The sequence below is a fragment of the Salmo salar genome, chromosome ssa07, assembly GCF_905237065.1.
Source record: "Salmo salar chromosome ssa07, Ssal_v3.1, whole genome shotgun sequence".
NCBI classification, from domain to species: domain Eukaryota; kingdom Metazoa; phylum Chordata; class Actinopteri; order Salmoniformes; family Salmonidae; genus Salmo; species Salmo salar.
The window spans coordinates 20,737,053-20,761,506 of record NC_059448.1 but is presented as its reverse complement, the minus strand read 5'-3'; the positions used below and the strand labels follow the sequence as shown (position 1 = coordinate 20,761,506).

The 24,454-nt window shown below is 44.8% G+C and overlaps 1 protein-coding gene across 1 annotated transcript; it reads right to left on the bottom strand.

The window, feature by feature from the left end:
- Positions 1–5,174: 5,174 nt before the first annotated feature.
- dvl2 (dishevelled segment polarity protein 2) lies at positions 5,175–24,300 on the bottom strand. Its single transcript, XM_014206899.2, has 14 exons — positions 23,814–24,300; positions 15,154–15,223; positions 13,691–13,851; positions 12,898–13,007; positions 12,139–12,359; positions 11,940–12,009; positions 11,315–11,454; positions 11,104–11,180; positions 10,919–10,986; positions 10,132–10,263; positions 8,036–8,167; positions 7,671–7,847; positions 7,214–7,447; positions 5,175–7,041 (listed from the first exon to the last, which is right to left on the bottom strand). Exons 1-14 carry the CDS (start codon positions 23,972–23,974, stop codon positions 6,470–6,472), a joined length of 2,325 nt encoding a protein of 774 aa, XP_014062374.1. The 5' UTR covers positions 23,975–24,300; the 3' UTR covers positions 5,175–6,469.
- Positions 24,301–24,454: the final 154 nt, after the last annotated feature.

Below are 24,454 nucleotides of genomic sequence, written 5' to 3'. Positions count from 1 at the left end.
TGCACGCACCTGCCCGCCAGCCTAGCATCACTACTCTGGACGGTTCTGACTTAGAATATGTGGACAACTACAAATACCTAGGTGTCTGGCTAGACTGTAAACTCTCCTTCCAGACTCACATTAAGCATCTCCAATCCAAAATTAAATCTAGAATTGGCTTCTTATTTCGCAACATAGCATCCTTCACTCATGCTGCCAACATACCCTCGTAAAACTGACTATCCTACCGATCCTTGACTTCGGTGATGTCATTTACAAAATAGCATTCAACACTCTACTCAGACTGCATCCAATTTGCTATCACAGTGCCATTCGTTTCATCACCAAAGCCCCATATACTACCCACCACTGCGACCTGTATGCTCTCGTTGGCTGGCCCTCGCTTCATATTCGTCGCCAAACCCACTGGCTCCAGGTCATCTATAAGTGCTTGCTAGGTAAAGCCCCGCCTTATCTCAGCTCACTGGTCACATAGCAGCACCCACCCGTAGCACGCGCTCCAGCAGGTATATTTCACTGGTCACCCCCAAAGCCAATTCCCACTTTGGCCGCCTTTCCTTCCAGTTCTCTGCTGCCAATGACTGGAACGAATTGCAAAAATCACTGAAGCTGGAGTCTCATATTACAGCTTACAGATCATTGCACCTGTACATAGCCCATCTGTAAATAGCCCATCCAACTACCTCATCCCCATATTGTTATTTATTTATATATATTTTTTTTTTTGCTCCTTTGCAACCCAGAATCTCTACTTGCACATTCATCTTCTGCACATCTATCACTTCAGTGTTTATTTGCGAAATAGTAAATATTTATTTATTTATTATCATTCATTTGCACACACTGTATATATACTTTTCTAATGTGTATGTTTGTTTATTCCATGTGTAACTCTGTGTTGTTGTTTGTGTCACACTGCTTTGCTTTATCTTGGCCAGGCCACATTCAACTGGCTTACCTGGTTGAATAAAGGTGAAATATATATATATTTTTTTATTATTCTGTATGTGGGAATGTCTTATGTCCGTTCTACATGTAGTGTTGGTACATGGAATATTCCTCAACTGCATATATCATAAATTGCTATTGCAAATAGAAGTATTATGTTCAACAACTGACATTTTCAGATATTATTTTTACAAACACACTTTGGTGCTTACAATTCATTCTCTATTGTCATAGAGTTGGTGGGCACTGTCATCTGTGATCTTTGTGATATGACTTTAAGCACGTACTAATGAAACTGTCACTTAACATTTTTTTCTTAAAGTCTACAAACGCTCTACATTTCACTCTGTGATAGAGTTGGATCCTGTATGCTACTTTTATTATTGTCCTGTAAATGGTTCAGTGCCTATAATTTAGGCTGTGTAGAATGGGGCATAAAGGAAATTACCTCTACTACTAAATTACTACTAGACTATAGTGATAAGGAAAACAGCATACAAATTTGACTTGTGTATTCATTTGCCTATAACTAATCAGAATTCCATTATGTTTACATAAAAAAGAGAATTTCAAAATTTGAAGATCCTTTCCATGGATCCTGCCATGACGACTGGGTGGACATAAAGTGGAAAGGAGGAGAAATAACTCACACCATGCAGCAGGACACCTTCAGCTGCAGGGTCTTTGTAATGCAGGTTTGATAGTTATATTTTCAATAATGAATGGTTAGTTGTTATGTGACAATTAGGTCAAAAGCTCTATTTTATTTTTTTGGTGTGGATGGCCAAGGAAGTTGCACAGAACTTCCCCAACATCCCCTCCCAAATTGATATGGAACCTTCAAAAACACATGGAGCAACTGCAAAAAGAAATGGCTGAGGATACACAAAAAATGTCTGGTATGTAATGACATTTAATTCAAAGTAAATGTAAATTCTTTATTTTTATGTAGTTGTGTGGGACAGCCATATGTTCAGTTCATGCCTATGATTTCAGAGTTCAACAAAGCCAACAACTGCGGTCCCGTGTGGCTCAGTTGGTAGAGCATGATGTTTAAACGCCAGGGTTGTGGGTTTGATTCCCACGGGGGACCAGTACGGAGAAAGAAAATGTATGAAATGTATGCATTCACTACTGTAAGTCGCTCTGGATAAGAGCGTCTACTAAAATTTAAATGTAAATGCTTCATGTGTGCCACTGATAAAGAACCTGGATGTGGCCCAAAGACTGACTGGGTTAGTAACTTTATTTAACATGTTTATAATCTTTGACAACTGTGACGGCATGTAAGACAATTTATGATATAACACAATGGATGGCTAATTCGCCATTCGTCGTACTGCATTGATATTTGCTATTATTTATAACGTGTTACGCTTTGTTTTGTTTTAGATTGAATGTTTTGCATGCCAACGGTGGTTCCATGTGCTGTAACTAGGAATGAAGACAAGAGGTCAACAGAGTAAAGAACACAAACTGGAAGTGCTGTCTTTGTTGTTGAAAATGTATGATATACCCCATCCACACTGAAGACGCTCTGAAATGTACATCAACCAGGGATAAAGAGAAAGTTAACACTGTGAAATGTTTCATACTTATTTGAAGTTAAGTGTCTGTTGACATGTTGGAAAAGATTAAAGGTCTACAATTTCTGTTTAATTTGTCAATATTACATTTTTATTCATTGATTTACTGGCCACCATTACTGTGGTTACATGTTCAGTATATGTATTGACCAGCAAACCCACTGCAGCCTACCTCATCAGCTCACTCTCCATCCCTGCTTTGGACAATTAATAGCATGACTCTCGTACTTTACCCTTTTCCTTTATTACATTTACATTTAAGTCATTTAGCAGACGCTCTTATCCAGAGCGACTTACAAATTGGTGCATTCACCTTTATGATTGATATTAACTGCGAAAGGAGATATCTGTCTCTCTCCTATTGTGTACCGCTGTTAAATACTGTGGGGGAAAAAACAAGGAAAATAAGTACTTAGAACTACCAATTATTATAGATAAATATTAAAGAAAAGGGTAAACACAACACTGGACTGAACCCCCTAATTGTCAAACTAATATTAATGTACAACAATATAGAAGAGACATAACTAGAGGTTATGCAATATGGGTGTATATCCACTGCACAGTAGTGTGTAATTGACATGACCAAGGAGCTATTAATATTTAAAACTATGAAAAATGTACGTTACACCGTGTGATTTTACAGTACACAAACAAGAGTGTGCAATATAGAAGGGTACATTCTGCACCATGTTTGAAGTCGGGTCACATGAACAAGGAGCTATTGAAATCGTACATTTTGAAAAATGTATGTAAAATCATGTGAGATGAAAATGGACAAACTAAAGGGTGTGCAATGTGTAGGCCCACTCAGTGTACATTCTGAACCTTGTTTGAAGTCCCTAGGTCACATGACCAAGGAGCTATTGCAATATTACATTTTGAAAAATTCATGTAAAAACATGCGAGATGAAAATGGACAAACTAAAGGGTGTGCAATATAGAAAGGTAGTCAGTGGACATTCTGAACCTTGTTTGAAGTCATTAGGTCACATATTGAAATTCAAAAATGTAAATAAATAAATTTAAAATAGTGCGAGATGTAAATCGACAAAAAAGAAATGTGTGCAATATGTCTCTATGCCATCGGGTTAGCTAGAACCAGTTTTGAAAGTTTTAGGAGTGATGGTTAAATAGCTATTGAAATTTGAAAAATGTGATTTGTCACTACGTTGACGGTCCCTAACCGCAGTTGGTGGACGTAATGAAGACTACAGGCGAATATCCGGCGAATATCCAACCTGGAACTGTCTTTACATCGGTATTTTGGACACAGTATTTGCAGAATAACTGCAGTGTACTACAGTTGAACTGCAACATTTCTGCAGTAAAAAAAAGAAACATTTTGGATGCAGTATTTGCAGCGTACTGCAGTTATACTGCACTCTAACTGCAATCTTTTTTCGTAAGGGTGGTGAAACTGAAACGTCCGTATGGAATATTACAACAAGGAAGTTACTGCAAACACTAAAAAAACTCTGACATCATTGCACGCGTGATAAAACAGCAGCATTAATACTGCCATTTTTTTAGTGCGACGCTCAGTTCTACAACAAAAACAATAACCAAGGCTGTGGGGCGAACAGTGGTGCCGTTTCCCCTAAAGGCATGTCATGCTTCCCATCCGAAACAGTTCGTGCATATGACGATATTCTGACATTCAGAATAGTCAAGCTAGTGAGTACTACTGTAAAGTCAGGGGTGGTTTGTTTGCACTAGTACTCAGTCAGGCCTCCATTGCTGTGAGGGACAGTAAAATAGGAAATGTAAACCCGAGAACGGCCGGGATAAATTGTGAAAGCACAGTGAACCACACGGCTCCCATGTGGATATAACTGATCTGGACTAGGGGGATGTGTTTGTCAGGAAAACTTCCTCATATGCGTGTGCGGGCATTCGCCCAACTACCTGGTCCAGATCTGTTGAGGGTGAAGGACGTAATAGAAGCATCATCAGAACCACTGTCCGGCTGAGTCAGACAGAACGCCTCTCTCTCTCAAGGGGTAAAAAAAAGGATTTGATCCACAGCGCGATACAAAGACTATGCCAGTCTGAAGCACATTAGTCGAATGAGTTCGACTAAGCTTTCACACCATTCTTTCTATAAAAAAAATATGATACTAGCTTCAGCTTTCTTGAAAGATAAATAAATACTCACGCACTGTTGAACGCTCAGTTTATTTAATGCCACGTTTCAACCTATAGGGTCTTTGTCTGGTTCTAACATGTGCCTAGTTTGGGCAGGTACTTCTCTTTCTGGGCAGGGTTGCCATACAGCAGGATGCCCTTGAAGCCGATGAACACCCACGGTGATGCCAACCCACAGGTCGTGCATGGGGAAGGAACTACTTGAATTTGTCCAATAGAAACTCACGTTTTTCGTTTGGAATTAACGGCTTCTGTTGCAAAACGTTTTGCAACAGAATCCGACTAATGAATACACCCCAGACTTCGGCAGCACGAGAAAGTCTGGTTTCCTTATTTCAAAGTGGGAAGAGTCAAGAAAATTAAACTTCTTCAAAGAAAATGCATGCCATAGCGCCATCTACTGTTCTGTAAAGTTGGTGCACATTAATATTTCTCTAAAATCTATTTACATTCACAAGATATTGTAAAAAAAAAAAAAAAAAAGTCTTTCAATTTCAGTCTGTTACAAATTTATTCTAAAATACAGAAACAAAAAGTGACAATAATGAAATCAAACAAGAAAGACACCAAGGTGACACTGCCATACTTCATTTAGCACCTTTATGGTTCGGTTATACATCATCGTTGTCATCTTCTATATATTCCTTCGTACAAAATGGATGCTTATGCGTGTCATTAACATACAAAATATGAGGCAAGAGGATGAGGGGGGAAAATCACAGTTATTTGAAGAGAGAACTCATGATTCAATCCCAAAAGTAGTTTTTGGTGTGCCTTTGTCAGCCTGAAGTACCATTTGTTATACCACATAGTCCTAGACATGGTACCCATTCTTGTCATTTGAGGTCTTTATCCTCTGATTGCCAGACAGAAGTTTGTCTGTCATTGTTTGACCTCTAGCTTCACAAGTTCACTATTCTATTGCATTTACATGGGAGTTATTATAGATATATACAAAGGCAAAAATACAAATGCAAAAATAATACAATAAAAACTAGTTGGCACACAAATTCATGAAAAAAAGAATGGTCTTGAGACAGAATACATTTCATACATGTCTTTTAGGAGGCTAATGGCTGAAAATAAGGCACTCATGAGTCACGTGAAACAGCCCCAAATGCCACTATCAACACTCAGGTAAATTTAGAAACATGATCAATTTCACCTCCCCCAATATAAAAGAGCAAGTGGCGCCCTCTACTGTCCGAGTCCTCTCAGTACACTTGGCGACAGCTCATTTGGCCAGTTCGTTACTTCAGTCCTTTCAATGAACGACCACTACAGTTACTCACACCCACCCAGTCAGCCAAACGCTATTAACTAAATGTTGGAGCTAGGAACACAAGCATTTCACTACAATTGCAATAACATCTGCTAAATATGTGTATGTGACCAATAAAATGTGATTTTCAAAAATCGGTGATTTCAGAAGCAGAACTAAACCAATACACACACGTTTTAAATGAAACGAGAAGAGTTGCTTTTCTGACATGGAGAGTCCAGCAGCATGTTTTGGAGTTGCAAGTCAAAATACAGTATGCCAGTATATTCAGAAAAGGGAAGCCAGACGTGATGCATTTCATGTCTTTTATGATACTGTGCCAAAATTCCTCTGACTCACTGTTGAACCCTGTTCTTACCAGACAAGAAATGAGTGACACCAATCTACTAGGTCCTAATCAGACCACAAGTTAATTACCAGCATAGACTAGAATATTCAGTCCCCAAAGAGTGAAACACTCCTAAACCTCACATCAATGGTCACTCACTTCACACACATCATCAGACTACATGACATCCACAAAGAACTCGCTGGGGTTGCCCATGGCTAGGTGGAAGGACTGGCGCGAGGCCGTCAGCTCGGGGGGAACAGAGCCCAGGTCACGGGTTGGGGGGGCCCCGGGTGGTCCTCCAGGAACAGAGGGGCCCATGCCCGGGTGCATGGGGACCGAGGGGTGCTGCTGGGGGTACTGGTGGGGGTGTCCCATGTTTGGGGGTCCCATGTGTGGGTGTGGGTGCTGTGGCACCATCATCACCATCATAGGGTTGTAGGGCATGGGCATCCCCGGGGGATAGGGCGACATGTGGGGGGGCGGTGGCATGCGGTGATGGTGATGATGCGAGCGCTGGGAGGAGTGGCTGTGCTCGCTAGGTGTGGCCGAGCCATGGCCCCGCCTCAGGCTGCTGCGGACTGAGTATTCCGATTCGCTGCCGCTGCCCGAGCGAGAGTCCCCCCCTTCCCCTCCTCCAGAGGGGGACTTTTCTCCTCCTCCTCCTCCCGCCGTACTGCCTTGACCCCCCTTACTGCCTCGTCGCCTCTCACCCCCCTCGCTCCGCGTTGACCCACTGCTCCGGCTCCCTAGGGGGATAAACACAGGGGTTAGAACTGATTAGAACTGCCAGCTCTCACACATTTATGGTTATTTCTTTAGTTTCCATAATGCAGTCACAATGCAGTCACAATTTGGACATTGGCCACCAATGTGACACCCTCCCTGGCCCTCTTTCCCTACCTCTCCCCTTAGTCTTACCTTCACTGTGCTGACTGGCTGTGCCCGTGCTGCCTGGAGCGAAGCTGTAGCTGGACAGCTCGTGGTAGGGTGGGGGCTGGCTGGAGTAGGGGTGGGGGTGGGGGTACTGGAAGGAGGGGAAGGAGTGTAGCAGGGGCCAAGGTGTGGCCCCCGGGAGGGGCAAGGGGCCCAGGGTGTCCTGGTCGGAGGCCCCGCTGGAGCCGTCGTTGTCAATCAGGGACAGGTTGGCCATGTCTGAGGGGGACGGGGAGGAGAGAAGTAAGGAGGGAGGGGGCGAGGAGAGCGAGTTAAACTTTAACTGGTTGAATAACTAATTTGGCCAAAGGGTTTGAATAAGCTCTTACAACTATTAAGAAGACATAGGCATTAACCTTTCCACAAATAAATTAATTCAAACAAAAGAATCCAAGCAATCAAAGTGATTTTTCTCCAGCATAAGTGGCCCCCTGGTACTCACAGTTCTCACAGTCGCTGAAGTCTCCGAAGATGTAGTAACATTGTTCTGAGAAGGTGATCTTGTTGACCGTGTGGCGGATGAAGCCGGCCTTCAGCAGGTTGCTGGCATACTTCCTGGCCTCGCGGCGGTCCTGGAAGCCCTCGATGTGGTGGTACAGCCACTCCACCACATCAGAACCTGGAGATAGACACAAACACACACACGAGAGAGAGAGAGAGAGAGAGAGAGAGAGAGAGAGAGAGAGAGAGAGAGAGAGAGAGAGAAAAGAGTTTGTCATTCGTTTGATCCCTTTAAATGTCCCTTTATTATTTTGATACAGAGGCCTGACTATGGCCCTCTTAACCCCCCCCAATGCTCTAACTCACCCAGGAAGGCATTGGGGATGGTGATCTTGAGCCACATCCTGTCTCTGACCTCCAGGCCAGACTCTGGGGAGGCCATGGCCTTAGCCACCGATGCCATGTCAGAGTGGAGGGACAGGTTGAAGTCATCAAAACCTGGAGCGATAGAGTAAGGAGTAAGAGATATTGAAAAGTAAGAGATATTGAAAAGGAGGGAGAAAGAGAGGGGGAGAGAGAAATAAAGAAAAGGAAGAAGATAGAGGGAGAAATAAAAGGAGAGAAAGGGGGGTAGGATTGAGGAGAGAGAGATATAAACTCAGCAAAAAAAGAAATGTCCCTTTTTGAGGACCCTGTCTTTCAAAGATAATTCGTAAAAATCAAAATATCTTCACAGATCTTCATTGCAAAGGGTTTAATCACTGTTTCCCATGCTTGTTCAATCAACCATAAACAAATAATGAACATGCACCTGTGGAACGGTCGTTAAGACACTAACAGCTTGGTAGTCAATTAAGGTCACAGTTATGAAAACTTAGGACACTAAAGAGGCCTTTCTATTGACTCTGAAAAACACTAAAAGAAAGATGCCCAGGGTCCCTGCTCATCTGTGTGAACGTGCCTTAGGCATGCTGCAAGGAGGCATGAGGACTGCAGATGTGGCCAGGGAAATAAATTCCAATGTCCATACTGTGAGACGTAGCTGATCGTCCTCACAGTGGCAGACCACGTGTAACACCTGCACAGGATCGGTACATCTGAACATCACACCTGCGGGACAGGTACAGGATGGCAACTACAACTTCCCAAGTTACACCAGGAACACGCAATCCCTCCATCAGTGCTCAGACTGTCCGCAATTGGCTGAGAGAGGCTGGATTGAGGGCTTGTAGGCCTGTTGTAAGGCAGGTCCTCACCAGACATCACCGGCAACAACGTCGCCTATGGGCACAAACCCACCATCGCTGGACCAGACAGGACTGGCAAAAAGTGCTCTCACTGACCAGTCGTGATTTTGTCTCACCAGGGGTGATGGTCGGATTCGCGTTTATCGTCGAAGGAATGAGTGTTACACCGAGGCCTGTACTCTGGAGCAGGATCAATTTGGGGGTGGAGGGTGTGCCACAGCATCATCGGACTGAGCTTGTTGTCATTGCAGGCAATCTCAACGCTGTGCGTTACAGGGAAGACATCCTCCTCCCTCGTGGTACCCTTCCTGCAGGCTCATCCTGACATGACCCTCCAGCATGACAATGCCACCAGCCATACTGCTCGTTCTGTGCGTGATTTCCTGCAAGACAGGAGTGTCAGTGTTCTGCCATGGCCAGCAAAGAGCCCGGATCTCAATTCCATTGAGCACGTCTGAGACCTGTTGGATCGGAGGGTGAGGGCTAGGGCCATTCTCCCCAGAAATGTCTGGGAACTTGCAGGTGCCTTGGTGGAAGAGTGGGGTAACATCTCACAGCAAGAACTGGCAAATCTGGTGCAGTCCATGAGGAGGAGATGCACTGCCATACTTAATGCAGCTGGTGGCCACACCAGATACTGACTGTTACATTAGATTTTTACCCCCCTTTTGTTCAGGGGCACATTTTTCAATTTCTGTTCGTCACATGTCTGTGGAGCTTGTTCAGTTTATGTCTCAGTTGTTGAATCTTATGTTCATACAAATATTTACACATGTTAAGTTTGCTGAAAATAAACGCAGTTGACAGTGAGGACGTTTCTTTTTCTGCTGAGTTTAGAAAGGGGTGGATAAAAACGTAGGGAGGTAGACAGCCATCATTGACCACATAAAAAAACTGTAGACTAGAAGAGAAAGACAGATGTGGCCGGTGCTTCCTGTGCCAAGGCAGGGTATAAAACGCCTGACACGCGACAAAGGAATGGATGGACCACAATAAAATAAAAGATACCAGAGAGAGGGAGGAGGGCAGAAATTAGAGAAACAGAGAAGGAGACAAGAGAGAGTAGACTGGGGTCAGTCAAGTGGAGAGAGAAAGAGCGAGAAGGTAAATGGAGGAGTTTAAAAGAGTGAGAAAGTTGAAAAGAGAGTGGTAATATGGAGAGTAGCTAAAGAGAGAGAGTAGATAAGAAAAAAAGAAAGAGCATGCGGTACTCACGTTCTGTCTCAGTGACAGAGGTGGTGGTGATGGTGCTGAGAGCAGAGCTGCCGGTGTAGGGAGGGTAGGCCCCCGCCAGGGCTACCGAATGGCTCACCCATGCTGCTGGGTCTATGGGCCGGATCGGCTCATCTACAGCGAAGGGGGAGACGAGATCTCAAACGTAATTCCTTTGGCATTTCATAGCATAAAGTATTGATGGCTCCACTATACAAAACATTAGGGACAGCTGCTCTTTCCATGACATAGACTGACCAGGTGAATCCAGGTGAAAGCTATGATCCCTTATTGATGTCACTTGTTAAATCCACTTCAAATCCGTGTAGATGAAGGGGAGGAGACAGGTTAAAGAAGGATTTTTAAGCCTGGAGACAATTGAGACATGGATTGTGTATGTGTACCATTCAGAGGGTGAAGGGAGAAGAAAAGATTTAAGTGCCAGGGGCACCAGTTTGAGTGTGTCAGAACTGCAACGCTGCTGGGTTTTTCACGCTCAACAATTTCCCGTGTGTATCAAGAATGGTCCACCACCAAAGGATATCCAGCCAACTTGACACAACTGTGGGAAGCATTGGAGTCTACATGGGCCAATATCCCTGTGGAACACTTTGACACCTTGTAGAGTCCATTCCCCGACACATTGAGGCTGTTCTGAGGGGGAAAAAGGAGTGCAACTCAATATTAGGAAGCTGTTCCTAATGTTATGTACACCCAGTGTCAAAGACCATAGAGACAGAGTAGCTGTACAACTCTATGGTAGAGACGAGGCGTGCAGGCTGCTACTCACTGCGGGGGAGGGTGAAGTAGCCCTGAGGTGACGGGTCCCAGCACTTAGCCACCGTCAGGATGATCGGCCTGAGGGAGAGACGGAAGGACAGGTCATCATCGCATGTCAACTGGCATTTCCCATTGAGCGTAGACAAAAGGGCTCGACTGTGTAAATGTACTGATGTCCCTAGGTCTGAAACGCACCCTGGTTTGTGTACGATCTCCCTCAGCACGCGCACCGCGTCGTCGTTGCTCATGTTCTCAAAGTTGATGTCGTTCACCTTGAGGGAGAAAGAGAGTCCGTCGATATGAACGGTCCAATCCTAACTCGAGAACAAATACCTCATGTAAGCAATCACCCGTTATATATGGCTATCTTGTTACCCGTCAGTCACACACACACACACACACACACCTGAAGCAGCATGTCCCCGGGTTCGATGCGTCCGTCGGCGGCCACGGCCCCTCCCTTCATGATGGAACCGATATAGATTCCCCCGTCCCCTCTCTCGTTACTCTGGCCCACGATGCTGATGCCTAGGAAGTTATACTTCTCTGTGGGAGGGAAGAGGATATCGGTTATTTCATCTTAAAACTTTTAGGAAGAAAGTTCCCTGAGATAAAGAACCTCTGAGAGGTGGTGGTAAGAGTTGGTGTGACAGCAAGTGACGACAGAAGGACAGAGACGTGACAGGGGGAGAGAGGGGAGGAAGCGGTGCTGAGACATGGAGTTCAGGTCACAGGGCAGAAACGTGTTGGGAGGGGCGGATGTCTATAGCCCGGTAAAGCACACTGAGCGCTTACGTTTTGTTTCACTTCACAGAATGTGAGCTATTGCAAAGATCAGGCAGGTTTCACCCAGCTATTTCCAGAACGAATGGAGGTTTTTCCAAAATGGACGCGCAGAGTACTGGTTAGGTGGTCTAAAATAACGAGCTCGACAGTCAGAGAGAGGGTCAGAGAGATGGGTGGAAGATGTAAAAACGGATGACATGAGAAGGAGAGTGGTGTCGGAGAACAGACGGAGAAACGGTACTGACCCATGTTGAGCGTGACGGTGATGATGTTTAGAGACATGGTGGAGTCCGTCACACTGCTGAACGACGACGCCTGGGACAAGAAAAAGGGAAAACACAATCAATTCCAACGCAGAATGGGATATTTCTGACTTAAAACGGTTTATGTCGCAGACTTAAGTCAAAAATGAAGAGAGGGAAGAAGGACTAGTGCATTCATTACCCTTTCTAGCCTGGGCGGGCGCTGTTTCTTGCGCCTGCGGTGGCGTTTGAGCAGCCTGGACGCCGTGCTCTGCTCTGTGGAGCTGCTGAACCGGCTCATGGTGTCGTCATCCTCAGAGTCACAGAAACTGGTCGTGTCCAGCTCGCTGCTCATCACCGTGGTAGCGCTCTCATAGCCCGCTAGGTGGCGCTCCATGCGGCTCTGGCCGTTCATCCTAGGCCCTGACGCACCAGAGATTGAGAGAGAGATAGGAGAGCGGGGGGGGGAAAAGAGGAAGAGAGATAGAGGGTTAACTATGGATTTCATGTTATTCATGTTGTTTATTCATGCTATTACCACTAGAACAAGGGTTGCGTTCAGTAGACACAAAACATTTTGAAACGGGAAGCCTGACATTGCCCAATAAGAAACACTCATTGTCATTTTCCATTGCAAAATGTTCCATTACAGTGCCCTACTGAACATGACCCAGTGCTGTTCCATCATGGTTCGTCAATAGTTACCACAGCCACAAAGTCCTAAACCCTGCATATTTAAAAAAACGTATATTTTTTAAATGAGATTTTAAACCTTAACCACACTGCTAACCTTATGCCTAACCTTAAATTAGGACCAAAAATAACAACCTTGTTTTCATTAGTTTTTACAATTTAACCATTTTGACTTTGTGGCTGGTCTATTAGCCATTTTGACTTTGTGGCTGTTCGATCTAGTGGAAACCATCATGTGACAGTAGAGCGGGCAGTGCAGAGTGCTCACCATGTTGCTCCATGGCCTCCCTGTGTCTGGGTCTCTCTCTCCTGAAGGACACCACAGACTCTGTTTCTGTCTGGTCGTCCAGGTTCTCCACACTGCCTGCTGCATTGGGACTGCATAGGGGAGAGGGTTAAAGTAGGGAAAACATAGAATTGCCTGAACGAGAACGTCCATTCTACTCATTCGAATTCTATGGGTGAATGAAAGATGGTATTGTGTGTTGGCTCTGTGACATGCATTACTAATAAAACACAAATAGCAGCGCACACCTAACGTCTAATAATATAGGCTACAACACAGATCGTATTACGACCTATGAGGACGTGTATGAATAGGAAGCAATGGATCAAGCCTAGTAAAGGTACTGTATATCACAACTGGGTTCAAATAGTACTTGAAATCTTAATTTTCAAGAACTTTGAGTGATTACTTTAGTCTGCCTTGAGTGCTAGATGGGCGGGTTTGTACTTTTGGGGCCATTCCACTGGTCCCATTGCACCAGGAAAACTGAATACAGTGCAGCTAATGATTTTAAATACTATCTGAACCCAGGTTTGCGGTGTATTATAACCTAGACAGATAGTAACTAGAACCTGTTCCCAGACCAGGTGCTTACTGTCAATGGGCAGCACAAGCTAAAGATCATGTTCAAATGGGCCGTTGTATTTAACAGTAGGTAACATGATAGCTGGAGTGACTGAGGTATTCTGTCATAGAATACGTTAGATACAGTACGAGACACATTAGAGTAGAACACTGATTATTTGGGACTGTGGGAGAGGGTGTGCGCACGTACTGGAACGATGGGGGTCTGGAGTCACCGATGCCCCCAGTCCTCTCGACAGGTGGGGGTGGGAGAGGAGGAGGGGGTGAGGGCGGGGGCCGGACTTCTGCTGGGGGTGGAGGAAGGACTGGTGATACAGGCTCTGCTGCTCCTGGCGTGTCTGATGAAACCAACTGAGGAGAGCGGCGGGAGAGACAGAGATTTGGAGGGGGTGGACAGAGGAGGGAAAGAGGGGAAAAGGAGTTGAAAGGCGATGATAGTGAGGATGGAGGATAAAAAAATGTAAATCAGGAGGAAGAAGAGGAATTATTATTTTCGTTTTTTTTTGTTGTCAGTAAATTTTTGGGGGGGTTAACTTACGTTTTTTTTTTTACTCAAAGGGCCGCCAGTTGCCCATCCCTAACCTTGCGCAAAGGCGTCCAATTACCTACTCCCTACAGACCCAACATACTCCTGCACAGACCAGTCTGCCTGGAGAGGGGCTAAAAAGCTAACAAACTATCTTTCAACAAAGATTCTGGGTTTCTATACATTTAAATTTCTCTATGACAAAGGAGACTGAACAAAGAATCCATTCAAATGTGTTCAAGTTTCATGGATAGAGTTCTGTCCTGAACCTTCCCCTGAAAACCAGTTTGCCGTTTTGATTGAATATCCCCTCTAAGGTGTCAGAGACACAGAACACTTTTCCCCCCTTTCTTTTCTTTAAGCTCTCTTCCTTCCCTCGTTCTTCTAAATGGCTGTTCGACTATAGAGCAGTCATCCCTCTGGGACCCTCCATCCTATCATGTGTCAGTCCCTATGGCCTCCTCTCTTAGTCCAACCCTTTTAATCCCTCTCTCTCGTTTCTTCTCCTTCATATGCACTTAGCAGATGTTTTCCTCCCAACCGGGACAAGTCACAATGTTTTGTCTCCAGGACTCATTTCCTGCATGTTCTTTAGGGTAGGTAATATAATCATAAGTTAGCACATTTGAGGATGTAGGAAATACCTTGGTTCTGTCAGTGTTACATTCACAGACCAAGGTGTTCATGATCGTGGGTTTTTGTCAGTGTTCTATTAGTAGTTAAAGCAGGGTCATAGCCACAGAGGTCGGTAAAGAAATGGCCGCCATGTTAGCACCAAACGTTCCATGACAATAACGTTCTAATTGGCATTCTTAGAAGATCATGTAATGGTCTTGGAACTTGACGCCAATATGGAGATCGTTTTAAACTCTGAAACTCAGACCGAGTTTTCCAGAGTCTGTAGCCTACATCTCTGGCTCAGGTTCAACGCTCACTTTGAGCAGTTTATGATACATTTGAACTGCTAGGTCCAATTCAGCAGTATTGTTCCGACTTGGGAACTTGACTTTTACAATTCAGTCCTGGAAAAAGAGTTGGGAGGAATTCCCCCTGTCTCCCTTCTACTGCTGGCCTTTCACTGGTCCAAGATAGCTGTGGACTGTCTACCTCTACCAGTTTGCCCTTACCCATGACACCACTCGTCCGTTGAAGCAGGGGAGCTTGGCACTGTCGTCTGAGATCTCTTCCTTCACCACCCTAAAACAAAACAAAAAAGAAAGAAAGAGAGAGAGAGAGAGAGATTAGGCTAAGTGAAAACAGAGACAAACACTTACTGTAAACCCATATGCAGAGACCGACGTAAAGAGCAACACGAGGTCACCACTGTGTTTGTTTCCCAATGACTCAGCGTCCTTACCAAACCACAACGGAGATAGATACACACTCCCTGCAACCTTCACGGACCAGCCATTGGTTCTTGAGACTTAGAAATCCATTACTCTTCTTTTCCTCTGCATCCACTTATACAACGTTAGTGAGACAGAGTCTGCTGTGTAATATTTGTCTGTCTGAGCCACTATGTTATTACTGCAGTACTTAGGACCTGAGCTGGACATGAGTACTGTGTAGAGGAAACATTTAACTGACTGACTAAAGACTTACAGCTAAGCTTTTTCATCTTCATTTGCCTCTACGCCTGATGTTTTGTGTGTGTGGTTTGGTTGGCTAGTGTGTGTGTGTACATATGCACCATTTTGTGTGCGTGTGTGTGCGCGTGTGTGGCGGGGGGTGTAGTATGGTCGGCTCTGCCCCACTCTGGGGTTTTGTAAGCAGCTGTTGAGGGTTGGCTTTGCGGGTGAGTGTGAGCAGCTGTTGAGGGTTGGTTTTGCGGGTGAGTGTGAGCAGCTGTTGAGGGTTGGTTTTGCGGGTGAGTGTAAGCAGCTGTTGAGGGTTGGTTTTGCGGGTGAGTGTAAGCAGCTGTTGAGGGTTGGTTTTGCGGGTGAGTGTAAGCAGCTGTTGAGGGTTGGTTTTGCGGGTGAGTGTAAGCAGCTGTTGAGGGTTGGTTTTGCGGGTGAGTGTGAGCAGCTGTTGAGGGTTGGTTTTGCGGGTGAGTGTGAGCAGCTGTTGAGGGTTGGTTATGTGGGTGAGTGTGAGCAGTTGTTGAGTGTTGGTTTTGTGGGTGAGTGTGAGCAGCTGTTGAGGGTTGGTTTTGTGGGTGAGTGTGAGCAGCTGTTGTTTTGAGTGTAAGCAGCACAGGGCCAGATTGTTGTGGGCACCGGGAAGGCGGGCCTTGTGTGACAGTGCTGGAGTGGGTGAATGTGAGAACCCGTCTTTACCCCCTATTGTGCCCTGTTTCTCATCTCTCGCTCTCTTTCAAGCCTTCGGTTGCCCTCTTTCTCTTGCCCTCGGTCTATCCTGTTCTTTCTTGCTAAGAGGGCAGACTCAGATTGCATCCAGAAAGGGACAGATGCAACATTCTATCCCTAACAGGGTAATAGTCTGCATACCTCAGCATTCCTAACAAAATGACCTCACCTCAAACTATTTCACCAACTCACTCAAAAATGTCTCAAACAACACAAACACATCTTGGAAATTCAGAATCCCTTTGGAATCCTAAAACCCGAAATTCTTGCCCAGCACCTCCCTCCTAGAAGTTACTTCTTTGCCTCGCACATCCCAAACAAACACATTTTTTTCTCCCATCTACTAATCTCTCGCACAACACACCCAAAACCACCATTCACTTCCACTACCCCGACCCCTCTCCCCCTTTTCCCCACCCCACTCCTCTCTCTTCCTGTTGATTCTGCCACGGCCAGACACCAAGCAAATGGCCTCTGTCCAACCCCAGGTCCCCGATCTGGTCTACTCTGTTCCACACTGCTCAGCTCTGCTCTGACTGCCACACACAGCCTGTCTGACAGCTGGCTCACACTCCAGGAAACAAAACACACACAGAACAGGCAAACACAGGCTGACTAGCTCTGTTTTGATTGGGCAGCTGACTCCTTTGAGCTGGGTTTAAATGTAGCCTACTTGTAACTGACTCTCTTGAGATGTTTCAAAATGTTGCGGTTGTGGTAGAAGTAGGCGTAGGTCTAACGAACCCAGGAGTCAGACACTTCCAACTGTTTGACTACAACTACATTTAAAAAATTGATTTAACCTTTATTTAACTAGGCAAGTCAGTTAATAAATTCTTATTTACAATGAGGGCCAACCCCGGCCAAACCCTAACGACGCTGGACCAATTGTGCGCCACCCTATGGGACTCCCAATCACGGCCGGTTCTGATACAGCCTGGAATCGAACCAGGGTCTGTAGTGACGTCTCTAACACTGAGATGCAGTGCCGTAGACCGCTGTGCCACCCGGGAGCCCCACTAATGAAGCAGGAGCATTCCATTGTTTTGGTGCCTGTTTTAATAACATAACATGGTGTTTTGGTTTCGCGTTCAGTAACATCCGAGAGAGACATCAAAGTACGTTTTACTAACTTTACAAAACTTAAGCAGTTTAACTGCAAGTAATGAGTTTAACAGAAGCCCTAGGTCTCATCAGTCCAACTCCACCACAAACATGCATTCCATTCAACCTAAGGAAGTGCACAACTGATGGGCAGCCACCAAAGAAAGATTAATTGTGAGAGGAGACAGCTCTTTCAGTCTGGAGGATTTAAATGGGAGAAAAGAAGGAGCGAGAGAGAGAGGAATACAGGGGTTGCAGCCAGCCAAGCTAGGGTGTTAGGGGAGACAAAAACTTGGTCCAGTTCCCAAAAGGGAAGAAAAGCTGAGGATTTCACAAGCTCACGGAGAGAGAGCGAGATGGGAATTAGTGATGAGAACAGCCAGGGTGAGTTTTTCTTCATTGTGGTGTCCAATGTAAAGACAGTATTTATGGCGAAAGTTATGCTTTGACCCATATTTCGATACTAGTATTTTCGCCTGGTCTTAGCTATGAGAGATCAGGAGGGGTGTGATGGATAGAGAGATGGTTTGGCTTTCTTTGTGCAGTCATTGACCCCCCACATCCCCCTCCCTCTTTGATAGGCAACAGTCAAACACAACATTGGGTAACGTTACGGAACATTGTGCTTATTGAATTCACTTAAATACTATTAAAATAGCCTAACAGGCCAACCAAATGTGTCACCTTGTTGCATTAACTGTCTAAAGATAAAATCACATACCCCTATTCCAAACATTAGATCAACTCAAGCGTTTCCCCCTTCTCATGACACTTATTTTCTCCCACTAGACAATTTTGTAACTAATTGGCGACAGATTTTCACGCGAATATTCTAAAATCTACATAAATAAAAAATGCACATTTTCCCACCAGAGATGTGTTTCCATCAAATGTACTTGTTGCGGATAAGTCTGTGCGTGCTGACGTAGTACACATAAAATTTGTTTTCCCATGTACCGAATAAAAAATAATAAGTAAAACGGCTTTTCATAGCATTTTCAACTCTACTGATGGTTTTGGCACAAAAAGATGTTGCGTTAAGTAGCAAATTTGCCAACTCTGAGTTCTAGCCAACAGCTCGCAGATAGTGCGGGTATAGCCTGCATGAGAATATTATGAACAGAATAAGAGGTCGACCGATTAACCTCTCTGGGCTAGGCGGGACGAATTCGTCCCACCTACGCAACAGCCAGTTGAATCCCGTGGCGCGATTTTCAAAAACCTTAGAAATGCTATTACTTCAATTTCTCAAACATATGACTATTTTACAGCATTTTAAAGACAAGACTCTCGTTAATCTAACCACACTGTCTGATTTCAAAAAGGCTTTACAACGAAAGCAAAACATTAGATTATGTCAGCAGAGTACCCAGCCAGAAATAATCAGACACCCATTTTTCAAGCTAGCATATAATGTCACAAAAACCCAGAAGACAGCTAAATTCAGCATTATCCTTTGATGATCTTCATCAGATGACACACCTAGGACATTATGTTATACAATACATGCATGTTTTGTTCAATCAAGTTCATATTTATATCAAAAACCAGCTTTTTACATTAGCATGTGACGTTCAGAACTAGCATACCCCCCGCAAACCTCCGGTGAATTTACTAAATTACTCACGATAAACGTTCACAAAAAACATAATTATTTTAAGAATTATAGATACAGCACTCCTTTGTGCAATCGAGGTGTCCGATTTTAAAATAGCTTTTCGGTGAAAGCACATTTTGCAATATTCTCAGTAGATAGCCCGGCATCACAGGGCTAGCTATTTAGACACCCAGCAAGTTTAGCCTTCACCAAAATCAGATTTACTATTACAAAAGTTTGATTACCTTTGTTGTCTTCGTCAGAATGCACTCCCAGGACTGCTACTTCAATAACAAATGTTGGTTTGGTCCAAAATAATCCATCGTTATATCCAAATAGCGGCGTTTTGTTCGTGCGTTCCAAGACACTATCCGAAGTGTAAATAAGGGTCACGAGCATGGCGCAATTCGTGACCAAAAATATCTAAATATTCCATTACCGTACTTCGAAGCATGTCAACCGCTGTTTAAAATCAATTTTTATGCCATTTTTCTCGTAAAAAAGCGATAATATTCCGACCGGGAATCTGCGTTTAGGTAAACAGAGGAAAGAAAACAAAGCATTCGGTCGACGCGGGCACGCGCCTGAGTCTCACAGTACTGTAACCAGCCACTACCCAAACGCGCTACTTTTTTTCAGCCAGAGCCTGCAAAGCCACGATTCAGCTTTTTGCCGCCTTCTGAGAGCCCATTGGAGCCGTAGGAAGTGTCACATAACAGCAGAGATCCTTTGTTTTGGATAGAGATGACAAAGAAGGCCAAGAAATGGTCAGACAGGGTACTTCCTGTACAGAATCTTCTCAGGTTTTGACCTGCCATTTGAGTTCTGTTATACTCACAGACACCATTCAAACAGTTTTAGAAACTTTGGAGTGTTTTCTATCCAAAGCCAATAATTATATGCATATTCTAGTTACTGGGCAGGAGTAGTAACCAGATTAAATCGGGTACGTTTTTTTATCCAGCCGTGTCAATACTGCCCCCTAGCCCTAACAGGTTAACAAAGCAAATTTGAGAACAAGGCTACCTAAATTCTATCAGCACATTGTTTGTAGCACTCGCGTGGGAAATGCACTGGATCACTGCTACTCTAACTTCCTTGGTGCATACAAGGCCCTCCCCTGCTCTCCCTTGGGTAAATTCGACCACGACTTAATTTTGCTCCTACCGTCCCATAGGCAGAAACTCAAATAGGATGTACCCGTGACAAGAACCATTCAATGCTGGTGACCAATCGGAATCTACGCTTCAAGATTGTTTGGATCACTCAGACTGGGAAATGTTCCGGGCAGCCTCAGAGAATAACATTGATTTATAAGCTGATTCGGTGAGTGAGTTTATAAGGAAGTGCATTGGAGATGTTGTACCCTCTGTGACTATTAACACCTACCCTAACCAAAAATCGTGGATAGATGGCGGCATTCGCACAAAACTGAAAATGCGAATCACCGCATTTAACCATGGAAAGATGACTGGGAATATGGCCTGAACATAAACAGTGTACTTATTCCCTCCGTAAGGCAATCAAACAAGCAAAATGTCATTATAGGGACAAAATGAAGTCGCAATTCAATGGCTCAGACACAAGACATATGTGGCAGGGTCCACATTCAATTACGGACTACAAAAAGAAAACCAGCCAAGTCACGGACACCGACGTCTTGCTTCCGGACAAACTAAACACCTTCTTTGCCTGCTTTGAGGATAATACAATGCCACCAACACGGCCCGCTACCAAGGACTGCAGGCCCCCCCTCTCCTTCTCCGTGGCCGACGTGAGTAAGACATTTAAATGTGTCAACCCTCGCAGGGCTGCTGGCCCAGATGGCATCCCTAGCCGCATCCTCAGAGCATGCGCAGAAGAGCTGGCTGGTGTGTTTATGGACATATTCAATCGCTCCCAATCCCAGTCTGCTGTCCCTACATGCTTCAAGATGGCCACAATTGTCCCTGTACCCAAGAAGGCAAAGGTAACTGAACTAAATGACTACCGCCCTGTAGCACTCACTTCTGTCATCATGAAGTGCTTTGAGAGACTAGTCAAGAACATATAACCTCCAGCTTACCTTCCACTCTAGACCCAGTCCAATTTGCATACCGCCCCAACAGGTCCACAGACGATGCAATCGCCATCACACTGCCCTATCCCATCTGCATAAGAGGAATACCCATGTAAGAATGCTGTTCATTGACTACAGCTCAGCATTCAACACCATAGTACCCTCCAAGCTCATCATTAAGCTTGAGGCCCTGTGCAATTTGGTCGTGGACTATCTGATGGGCCACCCCCAGGTGGTGAGGGTAGGAAACAACATCTCCACTTCGCTGATCCTCAACACTGGGGCCCCATAAGGGTGCGTGCTAAGCCCCCTTCTGTACTCCCTGTTCACCCATGACTGTGTGGCCATGCACGCCTCCAACTCAATCATCAAGATTGCAGATGACAACAGTAGTGGACTTGATTACCAACAACGACGAGACAGCCTACAGGGAGGAGGTGAGGGCACTCGGAGTGTGGTGTCAGGAAAACAACCTCTCACTCAACATCAACAAAACAAAGGAGATTATCGTTGACTTCAGGAAACAGCAGAGGGAGAACCCCCTATCGACGGGACATCAGTGGAGAAAGTGGAAAGTTTTAAGTTCCTTGGCATACACATCACGGACAAACTGAAATGGTCCACGCACACAGACAGTGTGGTGAAGAAGGCGCAACAATGCCTCTTCAACCTCAGGAGGCTGAAGAAATATGGCTTGTCACCTAAAACCCTCACACACTTTTACAGATGCACAATTGAGAGCATCTTGTCGGGCTGTATCAACGCCTGGTACGGCAACTGCACCGCCCTCAACCGCAGGGCTCTCCGGAGGTTGGTGTGGTCCGCAAAACGCATCACCGGGGGCAAACTACCTGCCCTCCAGGACACCTACAGCACCCGATGTCACAGGAAGGCCAAAAAGATCATCAATTACAACAACCACCCAAGCCAGTACCTGTTCACCCCGCTACCATCCAGAAGGCGAGGTCAGTACAGGTGCATCAAAGCTGGGACCGAGAGATTGAAAAACAGCTTCTATCTCAAGGCCATCAGACTGTTAAACAGCCATCACTAACACAGAGAGGTTGCTGCCTATATACAGACTTGAATCATTGGCCACTTTAAATAAATGGATTACTAGTCACTTTAAATAATGCAACTTTAATCATGTTTACATATCTTAAACTACTCATATCATATCTATATACTGTATTTTATACCATCCTTTGCATTTTGCTTATGCCGCTTGGTCATCGCTCATCCATATATTTATATGTACATATTCTTATTCCATCCCTTTAGATGTGTGTATTAGGTAGTTGTTGTGGATTTGTTAGATTACTTGTTAGATATTGCTGCACTGTCGGAACTAGAAGCACAAGCATTTCACTACACTTGCATTAACATCTGCTAGCCATGTGTAATTTGATTTGAAATGTTTGAGAAAACCATCAGTAGAGTTGAAAATGCAATGGAAACCCATTTAACATGTATTTTTTTATTTGTTACATGGGACATTAACGACAAAAGTGCAAATGCGACCTGCAATTCAGGGCATTCCTGCATGTGGGCATTTCAGCATCTGCAGGAACAGCTATTTATACTTTTATTGGTCAATTTTTAAGATGCGGGGGAGTTCCAGTATAGTAGGTGGTGTTAATGCACAATAACGTTGGATGCCTGCCACCAATAAACCCCACAGAAGGGGTGAGGCCGACAACAGCAGCTGGCCAGCCGTACACCGATAAACAGTGTCCTTCGTCCCTGCCTAACGGGCAACGTTTTACTGCATTTCTGTCAACGATGCCGAGGTCAGATGTTCGGCAGGCGGGAGCGAAGGACATTGTGTGCTAGCTAATTAACAGTGTCCCTAACTAGCAAGCTAGCTAACACAGTGTCGCCACAGCCCTCTGCCACTCGGGCACGGTTTTCTCCAGTACACAGCAGGCGAGAGTGACACTGCGTGCTAGCTAACCAGCAGACGGTGACGCTAATTAACAAGATAGCTAGCACACGGTGTATCCCCCATCCTCCCCCCAGCTGTGCTAGCGGGAGGCGGGGTGACAACGTGTCCTTAGCCCCCAGTGGCAGGCACTGTTTTCCCGCAGCTCTGTTAACAACAGTAAGGGCACGGGTTCGGCAGGCGGTAGCGACCAGCTGGCTAGCAAGGCATACTCCGGGGGGCGGGCACAAAAAAAACCTGATAGTTTTATTTCCCTTTTGAACCGGGGGGGGGGGGATAGACCAATGGGGTACTTGGGGGGTTCATGATGGAACCATTGGGATGCTCGAAGGGGTGGGGCAGGAACGCCCCGAATTGCACACCATTGAATTTTTATGTGCACAATGTCATCACGCAAAGCCTTTTATCTGCTGCAACAGGTCAATTTGATAGAAACATCTCTGGTGGGAAAATGCGCATGTTATTTTTATGCAGTTTTATTAATATTCGCATGAAAATCTGTAAACCTTGTTACTGAATGACACCTTTCATTTGCAACATTGGATCATGCAAGTTGGTAGTTAAATGGTTACTAGTTAACTTAGCTATTGTAACTAACGTTAACAAAGTGTAGCAACAGTTCACCCTTTGTGTCTTTGGGAGTAATGTAAAAAATAAATAGACTTTGCAACAACGTATCTAATCAACTACTGGACTCGGTTGGTTTTCTTTATTATCATAATTTGCCTGAAACCCACAACGCGACCCTGCACAATCATGCATCACTGGCTCTCACTTACCCGAAGTCCTGGTCCATAGACTTAAAGAAGAATTTGTAGTTGGGCTTGTTCAAGACCTGTTTAAAATCCAACAAAGTGATATTTTCGGCAGGAATCTGAATCTTCACCAAATACGGCGTCTCCTCCTCGTCGATGTGGTATATTATTTTGGTTTCCGCCATTTCACCAGCAACTTTTTTTCAGCTGTACCACAAACTATGGAAGAGAAAGGTAGCTAGTTAGCTAACACTAGCTATGCTAACGGGAGAAGGGGGGTGAGGAGAAGTGCTCTTACAACACTAGCCAGCAGTGAGTTTGCCCTGGCCAGAACTAATAAAAAAGTTTAACATTTACTTATATCACGAACATATCGCCTTAGTTTATATCCCCCAAAGAAAAAAATATAATTCCCTAACGGCGAAGGGGTTAAAAACCACGCACACGCTACATTCACAGGATCCGCTACCCACAACTTCTCCCCCAACAAAAACATAAGGGGGGGTCTAAAACTTTTCTCTCGACTATTACAAGCCAACGCGGCGTATGACGTCAGGTATGCTCCCTTTACGTTTTTGCTCAACGTGCCACCGTCTGTCTGTATCCAATAGTCTGTAGAAATATTCCAGGAATTTTATTCCACAACATAATTCATCTTCATGATC